Below are 19,906 nucleotides of genomic sequence, written 5' to 3'. Positions count from 1 at the left end.
ATGATATTTTTTTTGAGGGGCAAAAAAAGGTTGTTTTGCTCCAAGTCCTGATATAAATGCTTTTTAAAAAAAAACATTACCTCATGGCTTATATTCATTTCAAAATCTTAACAATCTTTGGAACTTGGCAGAGGGGTGGTGCTAAGAGGGATTTCTTTAGAATTGGCTATTCTTTAAAAAAATGTAAGTCAATTCTCAGCAATGACATCCAGCTTTTATCAAAAAACTGTGATCGACAGTGATACATCGACAAATCGTGATCAATCAATCAATCGATCGTACAGCAAAACAGAGGAAATACAGCGTTTAAATTCTGAGACAGGGCCCATAACATAGAACTATACATAAGAGTTACTGAATACTAGGACCCGTATGCCTCATACAGAGAAAGTGTTACTGTACCTCAGTGTTCAAAAGGGACTGCTAGCCCAAAGTACAGTATTCAGAAATCATCTGAGAGAAGGAGTGTTGATCTCAGATCAGGTCCCCCCCCCCCCCCCCCCCCCCTCCCCCTCACCTGTCTTTTCATTATAATATAAAAGGCTAAACCGATCTGGATTTATGAATACGGACCCTGATCTGTGATCAGCTTTCTCCCTCCTGACCCAAACTGTTAACAATAAGGGAAATAAAAGAACACCTAAAAACTGTTCTCAGACCAGGTCTTATGAGTAACTTCAGGTTTGGGGAGTTCCAGAACTAACAATCCACTGAGAATAGTATTTTTTTTTTACAGCTTCCCACAGTAGTGGGCTTGTATCCCCAATGGGATCCTATTCCATATGTAGTGCACTACTTTTGACCAATGCCCATAGGGCTCGATATAAGGAAAAAGGGTGTCATCTGAATCGCAGCTTTTCCAGTCTATTCTGATCTGAGGTCAGCCATGACAATACATTCAGTTTATCTCAGATCCCACATCAAATACACTTTTTTTTTAATGCTGTACACACACACACACACACACACACTGCACTTTGTCTCTCACACACACTCCACTTTGTCTCACACACACACACACACACACACACACACACACACACACACACACACACACACACACACACACACACACACACACACACACACACACACACACACACTGCAATCTCTCCTCACATACAGACAGTCACACACTACGAGGTGGCGTTGCATGTTTCTCTGAGGGTGATGGACTATCATACTGTCTGGGCTGCTAATAAACCCTGTACCCTCTTCAGCAGGGGTGGATTCAGCTGTTTTGGGGGCCTGTTTCATTTGAGACTGATGAAACACAGCTAAGTCCGCCTCTGTCCTTCATCATCAATGTAACGAAAGGCTGGTGGAATCCATAACCCCATTTACGCGGCATGGGATATTTGGCTTGTCCTCCATAGTAATGTCTGGCTTATTATCATAAGTAATGTCAACATTGCTAGCGTGAGCACCAGTCTGTTTGTGCCATCATGCCAACTCCTTGTCACTAATGGTCATGCCAAGTTGAGTTGACGACGACAACAATGGAGTAAGCAAGAACACAATCATACGGGGACCAGGCTGCAACATTTCAGGATTGGTGGAAAGATGTAGTTATGAGGTCTGACTGTGACGCAACAAAGGATCTACAGTGACCATAATATGATGTCATTATACCCGTTAGAGGGGCGAGGGAATATGATGTCATTATACCTGCTAGAGGGGCGAGGGGAAATTATGTCATTATGCCTGCTAGAGGGGCGAGGGAATATGATGACATTATACCTGCTAGAGGGGCGAGGGAATATGATGTCATTATACCTGCTAGAGGGGCGAGGGAATATGATGTCATTATACCTGCTAGAGGGGAGAGGGAATATGATGTCATTATACCCGTTACAGCGGCGAGGGAATATGATGTCACTATACCCGTTACAGGGGCGAGGGAATATGATGCCAGAGGGCTCTGGTTAAAAGTATGTAGGGCATGGTGTTCCATTTAGGATGCACCCTGTGTGTTAACATGAGGGTTAGTAAGGTTCACCACCACACTCCCTCCCCGTCTACACTGCTGCTGCATCCTCTGCCATGAACGTATCATTTGGATGAGAGAGATTTAAAAAAAAATATATAAACTGAAATAAAAAATTAGCAGTGTTTTAATTTCCGACGGACCGCAGAGCAAACAATGTGTTTCCAGGAAAGAATCTGCACAACAAAACAAAATCAAAACGTAAGATTCTGAAGTAATTGTTATTGCTTGTTTACGTACATCACACTGACGGACCAGAGCAGTTTGTCCTGGCTTTCTATTGTGGTGCTAGCTATACGCTCAAGGCTGAGAAGCAAGCGATAATCTGTACACTGTATACATAGCCCCCACCCCCCAGGCATACCTACCTACCTACACCCTGCAATAGAGCCTGGGTGAAGGCTCCTCTCTTGTACCGTATCAACGACTCTGACAAGGTCAGACTCTCCTCTTCTCAAACAAACACATAAAACACCGCTCTGCTTTTACAGCCAATAAAGACCAGACAGGGCAAAAGAAGAGAAAAGGCCCAAATCAATAGGAAAATCTGTCTTGTTAACTGGTACAGTGTGTACAATCTGTCTGTTAACTGGTACAGTGTGTACAATCTGTCTGTTAACTGGTACAGTGTGTACAATCTGTCTGTTAACTGGTACAGTGTGTACAATCTGTCTGTTAACTGGTACAGTGTGTACAATCTGTCTGTTAACTGGTACAGTATGTACAATCTGTCTGTTGTTAACTGGTACAGTGTGTACAATCTGTCTTAACTGGTACAGTATGTACAATCTGTCTGTTAACTGGTACAGTGTGTACAATCTGTCTGTTAACTGGTACAGTATGTACAATCTGTCTGTTGTTAACTGGTACAGTGTGTACAATCTGTCTGTTAACTGGTACAGTGTGTACAATCTGTCTGTTAACTGGTACAGTGTGTACAATCTGTCTGTTAACTGGTACAGTATGTACAATCTGTCTGTTGTTAACTGGTACAGTGTGTACAATCTGTCTTAACTGGTACAGTGTGTACAATCTGTCTGTTAACTGGTACAGTATGTACAATCTGTCTGTTGTTAACTGGTACAGTGTGTACAATCTGTCTTAACTGGTACAGTATGTACAATCTGTCTGTTAACTGGTACAGTGTGTACAATCTGTCTGTTAACTGGTACAGTATGTACAATCTGTCTGTTGTTAACTGGTACAGTGTGTACAATCTGTCTGTTAACTGGTACAGTGTGTACAATCTGTCTGTTAACTGGTACAGTGTGTACAATCTGTCTGTTAACTGGTACAGTATGTACAATCTGTCTGTTGTTAACTGGTACAGTGTGTACAATCTGTCTGTTAACTGGTACAGTGTGTACAATCTGTCTGTTAACTGGTACAGTGTGTACAATCTGTCTGTTAACTGGTACAGTGTGTACAATCTGTCTGTTAACTGGTACAGTGTGTACAATCTGTCTGTTAACTGGTACAGTGTGTACAATCTGTCTGTTAACTGGTACAGTGTGTACAATCTGTCTGTTGATAACTGGTAGAGTATGTACAATCTGTCTGTTAACTGGTACAGTGTGTACAATCTGTCTGTTAACTGGTACAGTGTGTACAATCTGTCTGTTAACTGGTACAGTGTGTACAATCTGTCTGTTGATAACTGGTAGAGTATGTACAATCTGTCTGTTAACTGGTACAGTGTGTACAATCTGTCTGTTAACTGGTACAGTGTGTACAATCTGTCTGTTAACTGGTACAGTATGTACAATCTGTCTGTTAACTGGTACAGTGTGTACAATCTGTCTGTTAACTGGTACAGTGTGTACAATCTGTCTGTTAACTGGTACAGTGTGTACAATCTGTCTGTTAACTGGTACAGTGTGTACAATCTGTCTGTTGATAACTGGTAGAGTATGTACAATCTGTCTGTTAACTGGTACAGTGTGTACAATCTGTCTGTTAACTGGTACAGTGTGTACAATCTGTCTGTTAACTGGTACAGTGTGTACAATCTGTCTGTTAACTGGTACAGTGTGTACAATCTGTCTGTTAACTGGTACAGTGTGTACAATCTGTCTGTTAACTGGTACAGTGTGTACAATCTGTCTGTTGATAACTGGTAGAGTATGTACAATCTGTCTGTTAACTGGTACAGTGTGTACAATCTGTCTGTTAACTGGTACAGTGTGTACAATCTGTCTGTTAACTGGTACAGTGTGTACAATCTGTCTGTTAACTGGTACAGTGTGTACAATCTGTCTGTTAACTGGTACAGTGTGTACAATCTGTCTGTTAACTGGTACAGTGTGTACAATCTGTCTGTTAACTGGTACAGTGTGTACAATCTGTCTGTTAACTGGTACAGTGTGTACAATCTGTCTGTTAACTGGTACAGTGTGTACAATCTGTCTGTTAACTGGTACAGTGTGTACAATCTGTCTGTTAACTGGTACAGTGTGTACAATCTGTCTGTTAACTGGTACAGTGTGTACAATCTGTCTGTTAACTGGTACAGTGTGTACAATCTGTCTGTTAACTGGTACAGTGTGTACAATCTGTCTGTTAACTGGTACAGTATGTACAATCTGTCTGTTAACTGGTACAGTGTGTACAATCTGTCTGTTAACTGGTACAGTGTGTACAATCTGTCTGTTAACTGGTACAGTGTGTACAATCTGTCTGTTAACTGGTACAGTGTGTACAATCTGTCTGTTAACTGGTACAGTGTGTACAATCTGTCTGTTAACTGGTACAGTGTGTACAATCTGTCTGTTAACTGGTACAGTGTGTACAATCTGTCTGTTAACTGGTACAGTGTGTACAATCTGTCTGTTAACTGGTACAGTGTGTACAATCTGTCTGTTTCTGTTGTCTTCAACCACATGATGTAATTCAACAACCTCTGATGAAACTACTGAACCAAAGTCAAATCCGTAATATTTCAATGTGATAGACTATAGTAGTCTTTACAGAAAGAGTTTAACCGCCGAGTTTAAAATGACACAAAGTGCCTCTTTTTACGCACTTTCACCACATTAGAAAAAGTCTTGTTGTTTGCTACGATAATAAAGAAATCATCTAAGATAATTTAAAAAAATCTGAAACACAAAAATAAAACTTAATTTAATAAACTATAAACCTCTTGACTAAATTAGTCTAATTATCATACAAAGCATAATTTCAGCCAAACCAATAATCTGCAGTGTTTAAAAAAAAAAAACATTTGTCTTTATCCTACACATCTGTAGTCATCATCATCATCATCATCATCACCATCCGGAAAACAAAAACAAAGAGCGAAAAGGCAAAAATGGCTGAAATTAGTTGGCTGCTCCGCTCCCTCCGCTGTCCTCCAGAATCCAAAAAGTAAACGTTGAGAGTCAGTTTGATGCCATTGTGGAACATGAGAGGAATGTTCTAGAACATCAGAGGGATCAGGAAAAATATATATATATATAAATTGTTTGAGATGAGATCAGATTGCAAAATGGCCACTGTCCATAGAGAGGAATACATTCATCTGACGAGGATCCCACCGCTGCCACCAGTACTCAGTCAGTCAAACCAGAGGGGGAGGGGACAACTTAGAGGGGGGAGGGGACAACTTAGAGGGGGGAGGGGCGTACAGTAGGTCAACCCATAGGGGGAGGGACCAACTTAGAGGGGGGGTGGGGCCAACTTAAAGGGGCGTACAGTAGGTCAACCCAGAGGGGGAGGGGCCAACTTAGAGGGGGGAGGGGCGTACAGTCAGTCAACCCAGGCGGGGGGGACTCCACAGGGCCTACCCAGAGGGGGTGGGCCTCCAGGCAGATGGGGAGGGGCCTACAGTCAATCAACCCATAGGGGGAGGGACCTACAATAGAGGGGGAGGGGCCTACAGTAAGTCACACTACGGTGAATGCAGCTGGACAGAGACAGGCTGGCTCATGGGTTCTCCTTTAAGGAGGGGTTAGGCGTTTTAGGGTTGCCTCCCTCTTCCCTGTGTACTGCTTTCCTTTCAACCAGGGCCCTATATAGGGAACAGGGTGCCATTTGGAACACGTCAAAAAGTCCAATCTTTCCTCCATCCCCCCACTCTCCTTGGGTCCTGGGTGAGACCCCCCCCCCAGTAGGGATAGATGTGAGGAACACTTTATGCCAGGTGGGTGAAGTCAGAGGTCAGGCTTGGTTGGGCAGAGCTGGGTCAGGGCACTGCCAGGTTCACTCAAAGAGCCGTTGGTAGATTGGTTGGGTGGTTGAAGATGAACCAGCGAGCTCATTGGATCCTGGGTGTTAGCATTAAGGTGCTGGTTGGCTACACGCTCCACCAGGGTCAGCAGTATTTCTGTAAACAGAGGAAGACAAAGAGAGTTCTTTCAGATACACATTTAACATACATTACCAGTCAAAAGGTTTGACACACCTACTCACATTCAAGAGTTTTTCTTTATTTTTTACCTTTATCTACATTGTAAACTCAGCAAAAAAAGAAACATCCCTTTTTCAGGACCCTGTCTTTCAAAGATAATTTGTAAAAATCCAAAATAACTTCACAGATCTTCATTGTAACAGGTTTAAACACTGTTTCCCATGCTTGTTCAATGAACCATAAACAATTAATGAACATGCACCTGTGGAACGGTTGTTAAGACACTAACAGCTTACAGACGGTAGGCAATTAAGGTCACAGTTATGAAAACCTAGGACACTAAAGAGACCTTTCTACTGACTCTGAAAAACACCAAAAGAAAGATGCTCATCTGCGTGAATATGAATTAGGCATGCTGCAAGGAGGCATGAGGACTGCAGATGTGGTCAGGGCAATAAATTGCAATGCCCGTACTTTGAGATGCCTAAGACAGAGCTACAAGGAGACAAGACAGACAGCTGATCGTCCTCGCAGTGGCAGACCTTGTGTAACAACACCTGCACAGGATCTGTACATCCGAACATCGCACCTGCGGGACAGGTACAGGATGGCAACAACAACTGCCCGAGTTACACCAGGAACACACAATCCCTCCACCAGTGCTCAGACTGTCCGCAATAGGCTGAGAGAGGCTAGACTGAGGGCTTGTAGGCCTGTTGTAAGGCAGGTCCTCACCAGACACCACTGGCAACAATGTTGGGCATAAACCCACCGTCGCAGGACCAGACAGGACTGGCATAAAGTGCTCCCCACCGACGAGTCGTGGTTTTGTCACACCAGGGGTGATGGTCAGATACGCGTTTATCGTCGAAGGAATGAGCGTTACACCGAGGCCTGTATTCTGGAGCGGGATCGATTTGGAGGTGGAGGGTCCGTCATGGTCTGGGGCGGTGTGTCACAGTATCATCAGACTGAGCTTGTTGTCATTGCAGGCAATCTCAATACTGTGCGTTACAGGGAAGACATCCTCCTCCCTCATGTGGTACCCTTCCTGCAGGCTCATCCTGACATGACCCTCCAGCATGACAATGCCACCAGCCAAACTGCTCGTTCTGTGCGTGATTTCCTGCAAGACAGGAATGTCAGTGTTCTGCCATGGCCAGCGAAGTGCCCGGATCTCAATCCCATTGAGCACGTCTGGGACCTGTTATATCGGAGGGTGAGGGCTAGGGCCATTCCCCCCAGAAATGTCCGAGAACTTGCAGATGCCTTGGTGGAAGAGTGGGGTAACATCTCACAGCAAGAACTGGCAAATCTGGTGCAATCCATGATGAGGAGATGCACTGCAGTAGTTAATGCAGCTGGTGGCCACACCAGATACTGACTGTTACTTTTGATTTTGCCCCCCCCCCCCCCCCCCCCCCCCCCCCCCCCCCCCTTTGTTCAGGGACACATAATTCCATTTCTGTTAGTCACATGTCTGTGGGACTTGTTCAGTTTATGTCTCAGTTGTTGAATCTTATGTTCATACAAATATTTATACATGTTAAGTTTGCTGAAAATAAACACAGTTGACCATGAGAGGACGTTTCTTTTCTTGCTTTTTTTTTTAGAATAATAGTGAAGACATCAAAACTATGAAATAATACATATGGAATCATGTAGTAACCAAAAAAGTACTAAACAACTATATATTTTATATTATATATTGTTTATTAGTATTGGGGAGGGGTGGTAGGGTTTGCGGGGAATAATACAGGAAAATATATTCTAAAAGATATGTATGCATGTTTATATATATATATATATATATATATATATATATATATATATATATATATATATATATATGTGGGTATGTGTAATGTACAGTTGAAGTCGGAAGTTTACATACACCTTAGCCAAATACATTTAAACTCAGTTTTTCACAATTCCTGACATTTAATCCTAATAAAAATTCCCTGTCTTAGGTCAGTTAGGATCACCACTTTATTTTAAGAATGTGAAATGTCAGAATAATAGTAGAGAGAATGATTTACTTCAGCTTTTATTTCTTTCATCACATTCCCAGTGGGTCAGAAGTTTACATACACTCAATTAGTATTTGGTAGCATTGCTTTTAAATTGTTTAACTTACTTCAGCTTTTATTTCTTTCATCACATTCCCAGTGGGTCAGAAGTTTACATACACTCAATTAGTATTTGGTAGCATTGCTTTTAAATTGTTTAACTTGGGTCAAACGTTTCGGGTAGCCTTCTATAAGCTTCCCACAATAAGTTGGATGAATTTTGGCCCATTCCTCCTGACAGAGCTGGTGTAACTGAGTCAGGTTTGTAGGCCTCCTTGCTCGCACACGCTTTTTCAGTTCTGCCCACATATTTTCTATAGGATTGAGGTCAGGGCTTTATGATAGCCACTCCAATACCTTGACTTTGCTGTCCTTAAGCCATTAGTCTAGTGTGAGGGGTTATAACAGTAGTCTAGTGTGAGGGGTTATGTCAGTAGTCTAGTGTGAGGGGTTATGTCAGTAGTCTAGTGTGAGGGGTTATGTCAGTAGTCTAGTGTGAGGGGTTATAACAGTAGTCTAGTGTGAGGGGTTATGTCAGTAGTCTAGTGTGAGGGGTTATGTCAGTAGTCTAGTGTGAGGGGTTATGTCAGTAGTCTAGTGTGAGGGGTTATGTCAGTAGTCTAGTGTGAGGGGTTATAACAGTAGTCTAGTGTGAGGGGTTATAACAGTAGTCTAGTGTGAGGGGTTATGTCAGTAGTCTAGTGTGAGGGGTTATGTCAGTAGTCTAGTGTGAGGGGTTATGTCAGTAGTCTAGTGTGAGGGGTTATGTCAGTAGTCTAGTGTGAGGGGTTATAACAGTAGTCTAGTGTGAGGGGTTATGACAGTAGTCTAGTGTGAGGGGTTATGACAGTAGTCTAGTGTGAGGGGTTATGACAGTAGTCTAGTGTGAGGGGTTATGACAGTAGTCTAGTGTGAGGGGTTATGACAGTAGTCTAGTGTGAGGGGTTATGTCAGTAGTCTAGTGTGAGGGGTTATGTCAGTAGTCTAGTGTGAGGGGTTATGTCAGTAGTCTAGTGTGAGGGGTTATAGCAGTAGTCTAGTGTGAGGGGTTATGTCAGTAGTCTAGTGTGAGGGGTTATGTCAGTAGTCTAGTGTGAGGGGTTATGTCAGTAGTCTAGTGTGAGGGGTTATGTCAGTAGTCTAGTGTGAGGGGTTATGTCAGTAGTCTAGTGTGAGGGGTTATGTCAGTAGTCTAGTGTGAGGGGTTATGTCAGTAGTCTAGTGTGAGGGGTTATGTCAGTAGTCTAGTGTGAGGGGTTATGTCAGTAGTCTAGTGTGAGGGGTTATGTCAGTAGTCTAGTGTGAGGGGTTATGTCAGTAGTCTAGTGTGAGGGGTTATGACAGTAGTCTAGTGTGAGGGGTTATGACAGTAGTCTAGTGTGAGGGGTTATGACAGTAGTCTAGTGTGAGGGGTTATGTCAGTAGTCTAGTGTGAGGGGTTATAGCAGTAGTCTAGTGTGAGGGGTTATGTCAGTAGTCTAGTGTGAGGGGTTATGTCAGTAGTCTAGTGTGAGGGGTTATGTCAGTAGTCTAGTGTGAGGGGTTATGTCAGTAGTCTAGTGTGAGGGGTTATGTCAGTAGTCTAGTGTGAGGGGTTATGTCAGTAGTCTAGTGTGAGGGGTTATGTCAGTAGTCTAGTGTGAGGGGTTATGTCAGTAGTCTAGTGTGAGGGGTTATGTCAGTAGTCTAGTGTGAGGGGTTATGTCAGTAGTCTAGTGTGAGGGGTTATGTCAGTAGTCTAGTGTGAGGGGTTATGTCAGTAGTCTAGTGTGAGGGGTTATGTCAGTAGTCTAGTGTGAGGGGTTATGTCAGTAGTCTAGTGTGAGGGGTTATGTCAGTAGTCTAGTGTGAGGGGTTATGTCAGTAGTCTAGTGTGAGGGGTTATGTCAGTAGTCTAGTGTGAGGGGTTATAACAGTAGTCTAGTGTGAGGGGTTATAACAGTAGTCTAGTGTGAGGGGTTATAACAGTAGTCTAGTGTGAGGGGTTATGTCAGTAGTCTAGTGTGAGGGGTTATGTCAGTAGTCTAGTGTGAGGGGTTATGTCAGTAGTCTAGTGTGAGGGGTTATAACAGTAGTCTAGTGTGAGGGGTTATAACAGTAGTCTAGTGTGAGGGGTTATAACAGTAGTCTAGTGTGAGGGGTTATGTCAGTAGTCTAGTGTGAGGGGTTATGTCAGTAGTCTAGTGTGAGGGGTTATGTCAGTAGTCTAGTGTGAGGGGTTATGTCAGTAGTCTAGTGTGAGGGGTTATGTCAGTAGTCTAGTGTGAGGGGTTATGTCAGTAGTCTAGTGTGAGGGGTTATGTCAGTAGTCTAGTGTGAGGGGTTATGTCAGTAGTCTAGTGTGAGGGGTTATGTCAGTAGTCTAGTGTGAGGGGTTATGTCAGTAGTCTAGTGTGAGGGGTTATGTCAGTAGTCTAGTGTGAGGGGTTATGTCAGTAGTCTAGTGTGAGGGGTTATGTCAGTAGTCTAGTGTGAGGGGTTATGTCAGTAGTCTAGTGTGAGGGGTTATGTCAGTAGTCTAGTGTGAGGGGTTATGTCAGTAGTCTAGTGTGAGGGGTTATGTCAGTAGTCTAGTGTGAGGGGTTATGTCAGTAGTCTAGTGTGAGGGGTTATGTCAGTAGTCTAGTGTGAGGGGTTATAACAGTAGTCTAGTGTGAGGGGTTATGTCAGTAGTCTAGTGTGAGGGGTTATGTCAGTAGTCTAGTGTGAGGGGTTATGTCAGTAGTCTAGTGTGAGGGGTTATGTCAGTAGTCTAGTGTGAGGGGTTATGTCAGGGGAAACGGTGTTGTAGTAGTCTAGTGTATGGTGCCGGAATAATGACGAACCTGGGGAACTTTGTGTTCACATCGTCCTAAAAAAGGCAATCAGACCCCAAGAATTGAAGCGAAACGAACTCAGGCCACCTCTCGAGACGGTCTCATATCGGTTCGGAAGCTCTGAGGTCTGAGTTCACAACTGCACAACAACAAAATAATCAAACAGAGTTGACAAAAATGGTCTGAACAAGGGAGCAAGTGTGAAAACACCCTTAATTAAAGAACAGATTATATAAAGAACAAACCGACAAAGAGTGAGTACAACTAATCCCCTCTAATGGTCAACGGGTTGAATAATTTACATCGTTTAAGTGCCAGTATAATTTCGATAGCGTGGCGTGGGAATAAATCAAGTGACATGTACAGCAGTAACTTTAAACGTATAGCAACAGCCTGAAGTGGCTCACAAAGACAATCAAACTGCCGCTTGGTTAAATATTTATACTAGTTCATTAGGTTTAAAAGCAACAACATTACACACCACCCTCTTCACTAGAACGACGAGAAGATGACAGAATGAGAACAGAGAAATGAACAACCACAACACAATGACATCATGCAATGAATGCACCAGTAATGGAATGCTGACGATGCATGGCATGAATGTTGTTCACCAGTAATGGAATGCTGACGATGCATGGCATGAATGTTGTTCACCAGTAATGGAATGCTGACGGTGCAAGGCATGAATGTTGTTCACCAGTAATGGAATGCTGACGGTGCAAGGCATGAATGTTGTTCACCAGTAATGGAATGCTGACGATGCATGGCATGAATGTTGTTCACCAGTAATGGAATGCTGACGATGCATGGCATGAATGTTGTTCACCAGTAATGGAATGCTGACGGTGCAAGGCATGAATGTTGTTCACCAGTAATGGAATGCTGACGGTGCAAGGCATGAATGTTGTTCACCAGTAATGGAATGCTGACGATGCATGGCATGAATGTTGTTCACCAGTAATGGAATGCTGACGATGCATGGCATGAATGTTGTTCACCAGTAATGGAATGCTGACGATGCATGGCATGAATGTTGTTCACCAGTAATGGAATGCTGATGGTGCAAGGCATGAATGTTGTTCACCAGTAATGGAATGCTGACGATGCATGGCATGAATGTTGTTCACCAGTAATGGAATGCTGACGGTGCATGGCATGAATGTTGTTCACCAGTAATGGAATGCTGACGATGCATGGCATGAATGTTGTTCACCAGTAATGGAATGCTGACGATGCATGGCATGAATGTTGTTCACCAGTAATGGAATGCTGACGGTGCATGGCATGAATGTTGTTCACCAGTAATGGAATGCTGATGGTGCATGGCATGAATGTTGTTCACCAGTAATGGAATGCTGACGATGCATGGCATGAATGTTGTTCACCAGTAATGGAATGCTGACGATGCATGGCATGAATGTTGTTCACCAGTAATGGAATGCTGACGGTGCAAGGCATGAATGTTGTTCACCAGTAATGGAATGCTGACGATGCATGGCATGAATGTTGTTCACCAGTAATGGAATGCTGACGGTGCATGGCATGAATGTTGTTCACCAGTAATGGAATGCTGACGGTGCATGGCATGAATGTTGTTCACCAGTAATGGAATGCTGACGATGCATGGCATGAATGTTGTTCACCAGTAATGGAATGCTGACGATGCATGGCATGAATGTTGTTCACCAGTAATGGAATGCTGACGATGCATGGCATGAATGTTGTTCACCAGTAATGGAATGCTGACGATGCATGGCATGAATGTTGTTCACCAGTAATGGAATGCTGACGATGCATGGCATGAATGTTGTTCACCAGTAATGGAATGCTGACGGTGCAAGGCATGAATGTTGTTCACCAGTAATGGAATGCTGACGATGCATGGCATGAATGTTGTTCACCAGTAATGGAATGCTGACGGTGCATGGCATGAATGTTGTTCACCAGTAATGGAATGCTGACGGTGCATGGCATGAATGTTGTTCACCAGTAATGGAATGCTGACGATGCATGGCATGAATGTTGTTCACCAGTAATGGAATGCTGACGATGCATGGCATGAATGTTGTTCACCAGTAATGGAATGCTGACGGTGTATGGCATGAATGTTGTTCACCAGTAATGGAATGCTGACGGTGCATGGCATGAATGTTGTTCACCAGTAATGGAATGCTGACGGTGTATGGCATGAATGTTGTTCACCAGTAATGGAATGCTGACGGTGCAAGGCATGAATGTTGTTCACCAGTAATGGAATGCTGACGGTGCAAGGCATGAATGTTGTTCACCAGTAATGGAATGCTGACGATGCATGGCATGAATGTTGTTCACCAGTAATGGAATGCTGACGGTGCATGGCATGAATGTTGTTCACCAGTAATGGAATGCTGACGGTGCAAGGCATGAATGTTGTTCACCAGTAATGGAATGCTGACGATGCATGGCATGAATGTTGTTCACCAGTAATGGAATGCTGACGATGCATGGCATGAATGTTGTTCACCAGTAATGGAATGCTGACGGTGCATGGCATGAATGTTGTTCACCAGTAATGGAATGCTGACGGTGTATGGCATGAATGTTGTTCACCAGTAATGGAATGCTGACGGTGCAAGGCATGAATGTTGTTCACCAGTAATGGAATGCTGACGGTGCAAGGCATGAATGTTGTTCACCAGTAATGGAATGCTGACGATGCATGGCATGAATGTTGTTCACCAGTAATGGAATGCTGACGGTGCATGGCATGAATGTTGTTCACCAGTAATGGAATGCTGACGGTGCATGGCATGAATGTTGTTCACCAGTAATGGAATGCTGACGGTGCAAGGCATGAATGTTGTTCACCAGTAATGGAATGCTGACGGTGCATGGCATGAATGTTGTTCACCAGTAATGGAATGCTGACGGTGCATGGCATGAATGTTGTTCACCAGTAATGGAATGCTGACGGTGCAAGGCATGAATGTTGTTCACCAGTAATGGAATGCTGACGATGCATGGCATGAATGTTGTTCACCAGTAATGGAATGCTGATGGTGCATGGCATTTACCCCGACATCATCCACTTACTGTTGTCTGAATACACTGGTGTGTTCTAAAGGAAAGCTCTGTGGGGACTTCAAGTCCATCAGAGGGTTATTTTATTTAGCAGACTGTAACGGTCTGGCCCGAGAGTCTCTTATCTCCCTGCTAAACACACACACATATAGGTAACTGACAAAATAAAGGAAACCCCAACATGAAGTGTCTTAATAGGGTGTTGGGCCATCACGAACCAGAACAGCTTCAATGCACCTTGGCATAGATTCTACAAGTGTCTGGAACTCTATTGGAGGGATGTGACACCATTCTTCTACGAGACATTCTATTGGAGACATTCTATTGGAGACATTCTATTATATATATTCTACTAGTGTCTGGAACTCTATTAGAGGGATGTGACACCATTCTTCTACGAGACATTCTATTGGAGACATTCTATTGGAGACATTCTATTGGAGACATTCTATTGGAGACATTCTATTGGAGACATTCTATTATATATATTCTATTCTATTCTATTGGAGACATTCTATTGGAGACATTCTATTGGAGACATTCTATTGGAGACATTCTATTGGAGACATTCTATTATATATATTCTATTCTATTCTATTGGAGACATTCTATTGGAGACATTCTATTGGAGACATTCTATTGGAGACATTCTATTATATATATTCTATTCTATTCTATTGGAGACATTCTATTGGAGACATTCTATTGGAGACATTCTATTGGAGACATTCTATTGGAGACATTCTATTATATATATTCTATTCTATTCTATTGGAGACATTCTATTGGAGACATTCTATTGGAGACATTCTATTGGAGACATTCTATTATATATATTCTATTCTATTGGAGACATTCTATTGGAGACATTCTATTGGAGACATTCTATTGGAGACATTCTATAATTTTGAGTTTTGTTGATGGAGGTGGAAAACGCCGTCTCAGGATTCGCTACAGAATCTCCCATAAATGGCAATATATTGTGAAACCTCAGCAAGTTGAGCAGTCTTCATCACTGAAGCTCCTGCCAAACGTGCCCCAACAATTACACCTCTTTCAAAGTCCCTGAGATCTCTTCTTCTAGCCACGGTAGCCTAAATAATGGGCAACGGGGCATTTTTATACATGACCCTATGCATGATGGGATGTTAATTCAACACCTGTGTGAAAGTACAGTTGAAGTCGGAAGGTTACATACATTTAGGTTGGAGTCATTAAAACTCGTTTTTCAACCACTCCACAAATGTCTTTTTAACAAACTATAGTTTTGGCAAGTCGGTTAGGACATATACTTTGTGCATGGCACAAGTCATTTTCCCATTAAATGTTTACAGAAAGATTATTTAACTTATAATTCACTGTATCACAATTCCAGTGGGTCAGAAGTTTACATACACTAAGTTGACTGTGCCTTTAAACAGCTTGGAAAATTCCAGAAAATTCCATCATGGCTTTAGAAGCTTCTGATAGGCTATTTGCATAATTTGAGTCAATTGGAGGTGGAGGTGTACCCTGTGGATGTATTTCAATGCATACCTTCAAACTCAGTGCCTCTCTGCTTGACATCATGGGAAAACTAAAAAATCAGCCAAGACCTCAGAAAAAAAATTGTAGACCTCCACAAGTCTGGTTCATCCTTGGGAGCAATTTCCAAACGCATGAAGGTACCACGTTCATCTGTACAAACAATAGTACGCAAGTATAAACACCATGGGACCACGCAGCCGTCATACCACTCAGGAAGGAGACGCGTTCAGTATCCTAGAGATGAACGTACTTTGATGCGAAAAGTGAAAATCAATCCCAGAACAACAGCAAAGGACCTTGTGAAGATGCTGGAGGAAACAGGTACCAAAGTATCTATATCCACAGTAAAATGAGTCCTATATCGACATAACCTGAAAGGCTGCTCAGCAAGGAAGAAGCCACTGCTCCAAAACTACCATAAAAAAGCCAGACTACGGTTTGCAACTGCACATGGGGACAAAGATCATACTTTTTGGACAAATGTCCTCTGGTCTGATGAAACAAAAATAGAACTGTTTGGCCATAATGACCATTGTTATGTTTGGAGGAAAAGGGGGAGGCTTGCAAGCCGAAGAACACCATCCCAACCGTGAAGCACGGGGGTGGCAGCATCATGTTGTGGGGGTGCTTTGCTGCAGGAGGGACTGGTGCACTTCACAAAATAGATGGCACCATGAGGGAGGAAAATTATGTGGATATATTGAAGCAACATCTCAAGACATCAGTCAGGAAGTTAAAGTTTGGTCGCAAATGGGTCTTCCAAATGGACTTTGACCCCAGCATACTTACAAAGTTGTGGCAAAATGGCTTAAGTACAACAAAGTCAAGGCATTGAAGTGGCCATCACAAAGCCCTGACCTCAATCCTATAGAAAATGTGTGGGAAGAACTGAAAAAGCATGTGCGAGCATGGAGGCCTACAAACCTGATTCAGTTACACCAGCTCTGTCAGGAGAAATGGGCCAAAATTCATCCAACTTATTGTGGGAAGCTTGTGGAAGGTTACCTAAAACAATTGACCTAAGTTAAACAATTTAAAGGCAATGCTACCAAATACTAATTGAGTGTATGTAAACTTCCGACCCACTGGGAATGTGATGAAAGAAATAAAAGCTGAAATAAATAATTCTCTCTACTATTATTCTGACATTTCACATTCTTAAAATAAAGTGGTGATCCTAACAGACCTAAGACAGGGAATTTGTACTAGGATTAAATGTCAGGAATTGTGAAAAACTGAGTTGAAATATATTTGGCTAAAGTGTATGTAAACTTCCGACTTCAACTGTACCTGCTTTCAATATATTTTGTATCCCTTATTTACTAAAGTGTTTCCTTTATTTTGGCAGTTACCTGTACATACACGTGCGTACCAATCAGTCTGGTCCTAAAACTAAGTGCACGCTAATAATTACGATATAACATTGTCTAACATATCAGCCCAGGGCAAGCCCCATAACTAGCTAGCAGTATTACATCGTACAGCTCTCATTAGACTAAATTATTCACTAGATGAGTCGTAGGGAGAAGGGGCTCAACGAAGTGTTTGCAGACACTGGGGTGAGGTAAAGAAACACAAAGCTTTTATCCCAACCGGGACCCGATATGACGGTTAACTGCTACAGAACCCCTACGGGCTTCATTCTGTGTGTGTTTCAGAGTGCTTCTGGGAAAGTCGTGAGTTGGACTTGTTCTGTAGAGCCACTGATTTACAACCAGCTATTAAGACAGAGGTTTATCACCACTATGACATAACACAGTGGTCTGCTCAGGGGGTCACGGAGATGACCTGCACCCTCGTTAGACCCATAACACAGTGGTCTGCTCAGGGGGTCACGGAGATGACCTGCACCCTCGTTAGACCCCTAACACAGTGGTCTGCTCAGGGGGTCACGGAGATGACCTGCACCCTCGTTAGACCCCTAACACAGTGGTCTGCTCAGGGGGTCACGGTGATGACCTGCACCCTCATTAGACCCCTAACACAGTGGTCTGCTCAGGGGGTCACGGTGATGACCTGCGCCCTCATTAGACCCCTAACACAGTGGTCTGCTCAGGGGGTCACGGAGATGACCTGCACCCTCATTAGACCCCTAACACAGTGGTCTGCTCAGGGGGTCACGGAGATGACCTGCACCCTCATTAGACCCCTAACACAGTGGTCTGCTCAGGGGGTCACAGAGATGACCTGCACCCTCATTAGACCCCTAACACAGTGGTCTGCTCAGGGGGTCACGGAGATGACCTGCACCCTCGTTAGACCCATAACACAGTGGTCTGCTCAGGGGGTCACGGAGATGACCTGACCCTCATTAGACCCCTAACACAGTGGTCTGCTCAGGGGGTCACGGAGATGACCTGCACCCTCATTAGACCCCTAACACAGTGGTCTGCTCAGGGGTCACGGTGATGACCTGCACCCTCATTAGACCCCTAACACAGTGGTCTGCTCAGGGGGTCACGGAGATGACCTGCACCCTCGTTAGACCCCTAACACAGTGGTCTGCTCAGGGGTCACGGAGATGACCTGACCCTCGTTAGACCCCTAACACAGTGGTCTGCTCAGGGGTCACGGAGATGACCTGACCCTCGTTAGACCCCTAACACAGTGGTCTGCTCAGGGGGTCACAGAGATGACCTGCACCCTCGTTAGACCCCTAACACAGTGGTCTGCTCAGGGGGTCACGGAGATGACCTGCACCCTCGTTAGACCCCTAACACAGTGGTCTGCTCAGGGGGTCACGGAGATGACCTGCACCCTCGTTAGACCCCTAACACAGTGGTCTGCTCAGGGGGTCACGGAGATGACCTGACCCTCGTTAGACCCCTAACACAGTGGTCTGCTCAGGGGGTCACGGAGATGACCTGCACCCTCATTAGACCCCTAACACAGTGGTCTGCTCAGGGGGTCACGGAGATGACCTGACCCTCATTAGACCCCTAACACAGTGGTCTGCTCAGGGGTCACGGTGATGACCTGCACCCTCATTAGACCCCTAACACAGTGGTCTGCTCAGGGGGTCACGGAGATGACCTGCACCCTCATTAGACCCCTAACACAGTGGTCTGCTCAGGGGTCACGGAGATGACCTGCACCCTCGTTAGACCCCTAACACAGTGGTCTGCTCAGGGGGTCACGGAGATGACCTGCACCCTCGTTAGACCCCTAACACAGTGGTCTGCTCAGGGGGTCACGGAGATGACCTGCACCTTCATTAGACCCATAACACAGTGGTCTGCTCAGGGGTCACGGTGATGACCTGACCCTCGTTAGACCCCTAACACAGTGGTCTGCTCAGGGGGTCATGGAGATGACCTGCACCCTCATTAGACCCATAACACAGTGGTCTGCTCAGGGGGTCACGGTGATGACCTGACCCTCGTTAGACCCCTAACACAGTGGTCTGCTCAGGGGGTCACGGAGATGACCTGCACCCTCATTAGACCCCTAATACAGTGGTCTGCTCAGGGGGTCACGGAGATGACCTGCACCCTCATTAGACCCATAACACAGTGGTCTGCTCAGGGGTCACGGTGATGACCTGACCCTCGTTAGACCCCTAACACAGTGGTCTGCTCAGGGGGTCACGGAGATGACCTGACCCTCGCTAGACCCCTAACACAGTGGTCTGCTCAGGGGGTCACGGAGATGACCTGCACCTTCATTAGACCCCTAACACAGTGGTCTGCTCAGGGGGTCACGGAGATGACCTGACCCTCGTTAGACCCCTAACACAGTGGTTTGCTCAGGGGGTCACGGAGATGACCTGCACCCTCGTTAGACCCCTAACACAGTGGTCTGCTCAGGGGGTCACGGAGATGACCTGCACCCTCGTTAGACCCCTAACACAGTGGTCTGCTCAGGGGTCACGGAGATGACCTGACCCTCATTAGACCCCTAACACAGTGGTCTGCTCAGGGGTCACGGAGATGACCTGCACCCTCATTAGACCCCTAACACAGTGGTCTGCTTAGGGGTCACGGAGATGACCTGCACCCTCATTAGACCCCTAACACAGTGGTCTGCTCAGGGGGTCACGGAGATGACCTGCACCCTCGTTAGACCCCTAACACAGTGGTCTGCTCAGGGGTCACGGAGA

At 44.6% G+C, this 19,906-nt stretch overlaps 2 protein-coding genes across 2 annotated transcripts in view; both read right to left on the bottom strand.

Annotated features, from left to right (window-relative positions):
• Positions 1–1,031: 1,031 nt before the first annotated feature.
• LOC120050331 lies at positions 1,032–6,243 on the bottom strand. The gene is made up of 4 exons (XM_038996912.1): positions 6,189–6,243; positions 5,770–5,837; positions 3,534–4,938; positions 1,032–3,500 (listed from the first exon to the last, which is right to left on the bottom strand). Exons 1-4 carry the CDS (start codon positions 6,241–6,243, stop codon positions 3,061–3,063), a joined length of 1,968 nt encoding a protein of 655 aa, XP_038852840.1. The 3' UTR covers positions 1,032–3,060.
• LOC120050913 (nuclear receptor coactivator 2-like) overlaps positions 4,879–19,906 on the bottom strand; it is a 178,398-nt gene continuing 163,370 nt past the window's right edge. The window contains exon 23 of the mRNA XM_038997439.1: positions 4,879–6,308. Coding sequence (XP_038853367.1) covers positions 6,297–6,308 — 12 coding nt within the window. The 3' untranslated portion in view covers positions 4,879–6,296. The remainder of the gene's footprint in view (positions 6,309–19,906) is intronic.

Source organism: Salvelinus namaycush, chromosome 7 (genome assembly GCF_016432855.1).
Source record: "Salvelinus namaycush isolate Seneca chromosome 7, SaNama_1.0, whole genome shotgun sequence".
Lineage (NCBI taxonomy): Eukaryota > Metazoa > Chordata > Actinopteri > Salmoniformes > Salmonidae > Salvelinus > Salvelinus namaycush.
This window is presented reverse-complemented; position numbering and strand designations above follow the sequence as displayed.